The sequence below is a fragment of the Python bivittatus genome, unplaced genomic scaffold (genome assembly GCF_059951505.1).
Source record: "Python bivittatus isolate LINGU-HERP-01145 unplaced genomic scaffold, Pbiv_v1 ctg000980_np1212, whole genome shotgun sequence".
Lineage (NCBI taxonomy): Eukaryota > Metazoa > Chordata > Lepidosauria > Squamata > Pythonidae > Python > Python bivittatus.
Window position 1 is genome coordinate 30668738 of NW_028277125.1, and position 7062 is coordinate 30675799.

A 7062-nucleotide genomic window follows, 5' to 3' on the forward strand; every position below is an offset into this window, starting at 1 on the left:
ACCCTGACTTGATGGCATACAATCAGTCAATCAGCATAGAAGCAAAGTCCTTTGTGTTATCTTTCTTCTCTTACACCATTATCAATTGTGGGACAGGCAATTTATAAAATAGTCTTGCTCTGTTTCTTCTGTTTTCCATGTTTAATGTTTCAGTTTCACCATTGCATTCCATTTCCCTAGCAGCCAACCTTCTTTTGGTCTGTGTAGCTGTTGAACCTGTGATATTTCCTAAGCACCAGTGTGAATTCCTGATTGAGCAATATTAGTTCCCATTTCTCTATTTTTTTAAAAAAAAATTCTTAGGCTGTGTTCCTGTTTGCAATTTATGACACACAATTAGCTATGATAACACAAATCTTTCTTGGTGCCATGATGTTGCTTTCGTCTCATCCTCAGCCCTTAAGTAAATAGCCTTAAGTTGTCATTAAGTGTCCTGGTTTTAAAATAGCATTTCCCCCTTAAGTCAATACTGTTCTTCCATAGCTTCAGATCATATAAAATCTGTAATGCTTTGTCACACCTTATCTTGGAGGTAAGGTCAACTGACCTATTAAGAATATGATTAGAAGTATGTTATGTGTCTGTTGGACAATGTGGCCCTTTTTCCCATTTGATAGCTAAGTAGCCTTCATGCAGATATTTCTCTTCCAGTGTTTGCTTTGCCATTAGCATTTTGTTTCCTGAATCCCTTCATACCTGTCAACATTCCCAGAGTATTTTTTGACAATAGCTTATGACCAAAGAAGGTGTTTTGCCACTTATATGTTTCTATTGGTTTCTGAATTTTATTTTTACCTTTAAATGCCCATGCTTTTCCTAATCACAGTGTTCAGAAAATAATGAGGGTTGTTGAACTAGTACTGTTTTGTACAAACTCAGGGATGGGTAGATAAACCAATAACTCAGTAGTGGGGAAAGTCCCCTTAAATTAAAACAGTTAAAATTAATTCAATGCCAGGAAGTAGGCATGTTAACTAAGCATTTTTTTTCTTGTAAAAGTGTGACTTCTGCATGTTTTCCTGTCTATGTGTATACATAACATTGTTGATTTGTTAGAACTTTAATATCTGTCCAATTTAAGTGGAGAATATATTCACTTTAATTCTTCCCCACTGCTTATAAAGGTAAGCATTTGCTGGATTAACTATTCTCCTTGAAATATTGAATGTAGTTTTGAGCTGCTATTTCCTAAAACAGCAGGTCAGAAGTATCCATTCCCCAAATAGCAAAATCAGTGTTAACTAGATCTCTGTTTGCATTATACCTTTTGAAAAGATGTTTTAAACTGTTCTTTCCTTTGTGTGTGTGTGTGTGTGTGTGTGTGCACGTGCACGCGTGCACACATGCACGCGCACAAGTTTGCAAACATGTTGGTAGAGAGCCTCCAGCAAATATAAATGCCCTAGCAAGTGGATTTGTTAATGTCTTAATGTTGGGACTTTATTTTTGTTGTTGTTGTAACTCCTTTATTTCACTTTTGCATAGTTCAGATCTATTATGATCTTTAATGAACTGGCTGCTTCTTTAAATATAATTCAAATGATGATACTGGTCTTGAGTCTGACATATTTGCTTTTCAGAAGTCTTATTTTGCACAACTGTTTTTGTATTACTGTCTTTTGCCCCTGATTTGAATAAGATCTGGCAAGTTGCTGTTACTTAAACTCACTTTTTCTCTCTTCAAGTCGCACTTCTTTGGCAACTTTTCATGAAGGAAAACACAACATTTGCCATATGTCCATGGATATTTCAAGGGGACTTATGGTGACATGTGGAAGTGATCGTGTAGTGAAGGTAAGTTACTCTTTTTTCTTGTTAGTTAGTTAAAATCCTAGAGTCTAGTTATACACACAATTCAGAAGCCAAATTTAATGGATAGGAAAAGATTTCCAGGAGCTAAAGAAAACCTGATACATAACAAAGTTCAAGTTAACTAAAATTTTGGAAATTTAAAGAGTTCTGTAGACATGAAATTGTTCCTATTGTGCTTTGACATATAGCCCATTAGAGATTGGTAAAGGATTACCTCAGCTTTTGAATCTTCTCTGTAGGATCTTTTCTGACATTCTTTTCTTTCTTTTTATTACAGTTATACAGATTCCCACCATAGAAATAAATTTCATAGTATTTCTAGTTGTTACCCCAGTGGAGACTTCAAAGCTACCTCCTGCAAAGGAAACTAGCATGCCTTATGTTTCACAGTTGGTGCCCCTTTTTGACAACAAATTAAAATACCAATAGAAATGAGTGGGGTTGGCATGTTTGTCCATAAGAACATTTAAAATTCATGAATGGCCAATCAACTGGAGACCAAATACCATGAAATGACAAATTTATTTATTTATTAATATTAATAGCTTACGCCATTCCTAAGGGACTGTCAGATTCAGCCCAAAGAACTCCAAGAGACAATGCAAATACAGTTCTGTTGCGTTTATTAGCTACAACTTCCAGACAGAAAATCTGCCCAGACTGAACCCTAGTTCTCAAGCCAGCCAGCCACAACACCGTGAATTCCTTAGGGAGGTGCCAGCCTCATCTTCTTGAACTTCCCACGCTCCTGTTGGGGGCTAAGAACACGCTTATCTCCCTAAGCCTGGCCTTCATAAGTCCATTCCATCACAGGGACTCTGGACAGGGAACGAGGCAAAACAAGAAAACACATCACAGACGATCACTCATATAATCATAAGCCCCAAATAAAATAAGGGCCAAAAACACATTGGAATAATATTCCATTGAGGTGTTTCTAAAATATAAGAAAGGTAGGAGCTACCACTGAGAAAGTTTATTGTCTGATGCATGCCATTCACCTGATGATAAGGGGGAATCCTTAACAGGCTTTATCACAATTACTGCAATGGGCAGATTCAGTTGTGACAAGGCATGGTGCTTTAAAGGTAATACAGGTAGTCCTTGTTTAACAATGCTAATTGGGACTGGAAACTGTTGTTAAGTGATGCAGTCAAAAGTCGAAAAACCACGTGATTGCGCTGCTTAGTGACGGCAGTTCTGGTTGCCATTATTAAACAAGGGCCATGTGGGTTAAGTGAGGACTTCATGTGATCGTGACTTCTGACTTCCTGCTAGCTTCCCCATTGACTTTGATTGTGGGAAGCTGGCAGGGAAGGTCACAAATTGCAATCACATGACTGCAGGATGCTGCAACTTCATAATTGCAATCTGGGTAAATTTCTAATAGTTAAAAGTTTTTCTGCCAATATAGACTTTATAAATTTGGGAGAAGGTAGAGAAAGGTTCATATAGGCACATCTTATTGAAAATTGGGGGATGGAGTACACTTATGTGGCAGCATGATGAAATTGATGAACATCAATGCTGATCCTGTTGGCTATCTCCATCAATTTTATGGCATTGGGGGGAGTGTCAGGACTATAGGTGGACAAACTATTCCATATTCTTCACTTCGTTTCTCTCTGTCTTCTCTCCCTATTTAGGTATTTTATGAACATTGGGGGGAAAATAGAGCTGTTTTCAGACATAAAATTTGCCTTTTCTAACTTATGAAGCACCACATTTTACACACAACTTGTAGGTTGGGATTTGACTTCACTTACACAATCAGAGTCAGTGCAGACTGCCTTTTTTATTTATTAATCAGAGCTTAGTTAAATACATTACATATTGCTTATCTGCTGAGATATTCTATTTCCTGTTTTATTCTATTATAATGGGCTGTCTTTGAGTCCCTTCTAGAAGTCTATACATGACAGAAGGTACGATATAAATGCTCTGATGTGGCAAAGTTGTCTTTAAATGAAGGATCCTTGTACCCCATTGACTTAAGTTTACTTGCCATACCTACCACCATGCAAATATATAATAAACATTTTTAAATTTAAAAATTACCCCCCCCCCGCCGCCATTGCTTGTTCAGGATGTGGATCATGTGTCTGTTTTTATTTCTTATTTTTTAGATTTGGGACATGACACCAGTAGTGGGTTGTAGCCTTGCAACTGGATATGCTTCCCGTTGATCTGGGCTTTCTGGAATAGTATACTGTATGCATCAAATGGATATACTCCCTTTCATAACTCTTGCCACACATGCCAACTGCTTGACTTTGAGAATATCATTTTCCTAAGATGGACATCTTCGTTTTGTGGGACAGAATCCTCATTTAGGGCTTATGAAGACTCTGGAAGGTGCTCAGCTACAAGTTAATAGCCTGTGGAGTGAACACCAGGAAGGTTTACATACAACAGAATATCTGGCCTAGGAAGACCACTCATAGCTTGATTTACTTGTAGCATTCAGTGTGCTTTCTCTGCTGAAATGATATTGTACTGTGGCTAAGGGTTAAAATGAGTACAGTATAGTGACAACAAAACATGTTCAAATAGTAGTAATGTATTCCTTGTAAAGTGTCCCCGTAGACTAGTTTTGTCTTATGAATAGTCACTGTGAATAACGGCTCACAGACTTTGAATATAACTTTGCCAGCAGGAGGGAAAAAAAAATTTCTTTCCCAGCAGCACTGCAATAAGGGTAGGAGCATTGATAGTGTGTTTTGGACTATTTTGTTTCTTTGTTAGATTTGATGTTGTTCCAGTTTTAAATTGTCTACTGAGAGGGGTTTTTTTTGTTGTTGTTTTTGCACCTGGCAAAATACCAAAATCATAATAAAAATGTTTTCCATAACAGCTGAAGCTAAATGAGGTGTTGAATCATACTCTTTCTATGTAGTAAAATGGTACAGTGGAGGCTCAGTGAAATAGACAGTAAATATATGTTGAACAAAAGGCATATTTGTGGTGTAGCAGATATCATCTTAATGTCCTCTAAAGTCAGTCCCAAATCAGATTTTTAATTCAATTTCAGCAATAACTACCATTGTACCAGAAGCTTGCATCTGGGCTCCTGCAAGTAAAAATTCCTATTGATAGGAATAGGTAATGGAAAAAAATGTGTACATTAAAATTTGTCATTAGTTTTGAAAATGAAAGTACCTTGCTATACTATAGAATTGTAAAGAGAAATTTCAGGTTGCTGTTCTTTTCATTTTGAGTTTAGGGTTAAACTGTGTGACTAAATATAGCTTTATAAAATCTGGTGTAGAATCATCATTGATGAAATTCAGTCATTTCTAATTAAAAGTGATGGGAAATATTCATTTCAAAATGTAGCACAGCTAGACTGTGTAATCTGCCCTCCAATTAAAATATATATATTTTTTGTGCAAATAGCGTAATTAGCCATTTCTTTTAGGGGATACTTAATAAAAATAAGTGAGGGAGAAATGTTTCTCCATCTTTCTCAAGGAAAGTTGTTTTAGGCTAGTCTTGAAGATATATCATCATGTTAAAACATAAGCCCCAAATAATTTTTTTTAAAAAACATTGATTAGGGCAATGCATATTAGGAAGGGAAGTATAATCTGAGGGATTACTTAATGGTGAATCAGTGTTAGTGTCGGAAAATCATTTAAGATGGGTATAAATCAATGTTATTGTTAGTGAATTACTGTTCCTAAGCTTCTTACTTGATATTAACTTTGTTGGAGGGGCAGAGATAAAAATGTAAAGGAGGAATCAAACATTTCTGCAATATCACTATACAAATAAAGTAAATCACAGAAAAATGGTTTTGTTAAAATGGTAACGTGGTTTTACTTACTTGCCTTATTATACTGTATAAAAAGGAGAACTTTGGATTAAATCAGAATTATTTCACTTCTGTCCCACCCATAAATAAAAGTTTACATGAAATGTGCATCTGTGTTAAGAAAAGCATTACTTACACAAAAACATTTGCATTCTTCTTCACCCAACCCTCTTAACATCCTTGGAAACTTGGGATAACTTGACAGCAGAGAACAACCCAGTCTCGATATTTCTGCATATAGAGGAGGCTGCCTGCTGTGTTCACTTATTAGTTGTATGAATTGCACAAAAATACATTGAAAGATTTGGCAATTCCACTCAAAATCATCCATCATTGTTTTGCCAAATTTGTTCCATGACTGAAGAATATTTTGCTGGTTGGTTGGGGGTAGGGCAGGTAGCAGTTATTATTACTAAAGTACTGGGTTCAAATAGATACATAGAAACGTTGGCAAAACACTATATTGTTTATATATTCCATGTTGAAGTTCTTCAGATGAGATATAGAGCTATACAAACTCTATTGCTTGCTTTTGATATAAAATGCTTTTGTGCACAGGGGAGAGGATAAGGATCATGCTGTACATTGTAACAAAAATTGGCCCTGTATTTTAAATGTGCAGTCATTCAAATTTTACATATTTACTATGTTTTTTCCCCTGAAGCCTTTCTTCATGGGGGAGCAAAAAGTACTAATGTATTTTTGTCTGATAACTGTATTCCTGTTAAACATTGTATCTTTCATTATCTGAGAAGCTGTTATTACTGTTTGTTGTTCCCTTTTCTGTCTTAAAAAATGAAAAAAAAAACTTTGACTATTGTACAATAAAAATATTTCCTGTAAATTTTGCTGCTTCTTTGATGACCTGTGGGGGACAGGTAGGCCTCGTTTAATGACTACCCTGTTTACCAACTGTTCAAAGTTATGATGGTGCTGAAAAAGTAACTTTATGACTGGTCCTCTCACTTATGACCATTGCAGCATCTCACAGTCACATGATTGCCATTTGCACACTTCACAGCTACTTTCTGACAAGCAGAGTCAATGGAAAGCCGGCAGTAAAATCCCAAGTTACAGTCATGTGATGTCTCGCTTAACAACCATGGATTCGCTTAACTACTGCAGTGGAAGTGAGGTCATAAGTCTGTTGTGGTCATGTGATGTCTTGCTTAACAACCATGTCGCTTAGCAATGGAATTGCTGGTCCCAATTGTGGTTGTTAAGCAAGGACTACCTGTAATGGGATCAAGGCTGGCAGTAACTGATGAGGAAAGAGATCTTGGAGTAATGGTGAACAGTTCAATGAAGTGTGCATCCACTGTAAAAAAAAGACCAACAGCATGTTAGGGATATTAAGAAACAGCACTGAAAATAGAGATGCCAATATCATAATGCTCTTACATAAATCAATGGTCCACCCACTTCTGGAATATTGT

The 7062-nt window shown here is 36.4% G+C and overlaps 1 protein-coding gene across 1 annotated transcript in view; it reads left to right on the forward strand.

Moving 5' to 3' along the window:
• Window positions 1-5734, forward strand: part of WDFY1 (WD repeat and FYVE domain containing 1) — a 29654-nt gene extending 23920 nt beyond the window's left edge. The window contains exons 11-12 of the mRNA XM_088131994.1: window positions 1686-1794; window positions 3939-5734. Of these exons, the coding sequence (XP_087988120.1) occupies window positions 1686-1794; window positions 3939-3998 (169 nt within the window). The 3' untranslated portion in view covers window positions 3999-5734. The remainder of the gene's footprint in view (window positions 1-1685; window positions 1795-3938) is intronic.
• The last annotated feature ends 1328 nt before the right edge of the window (window positions 5735-7062 follow it).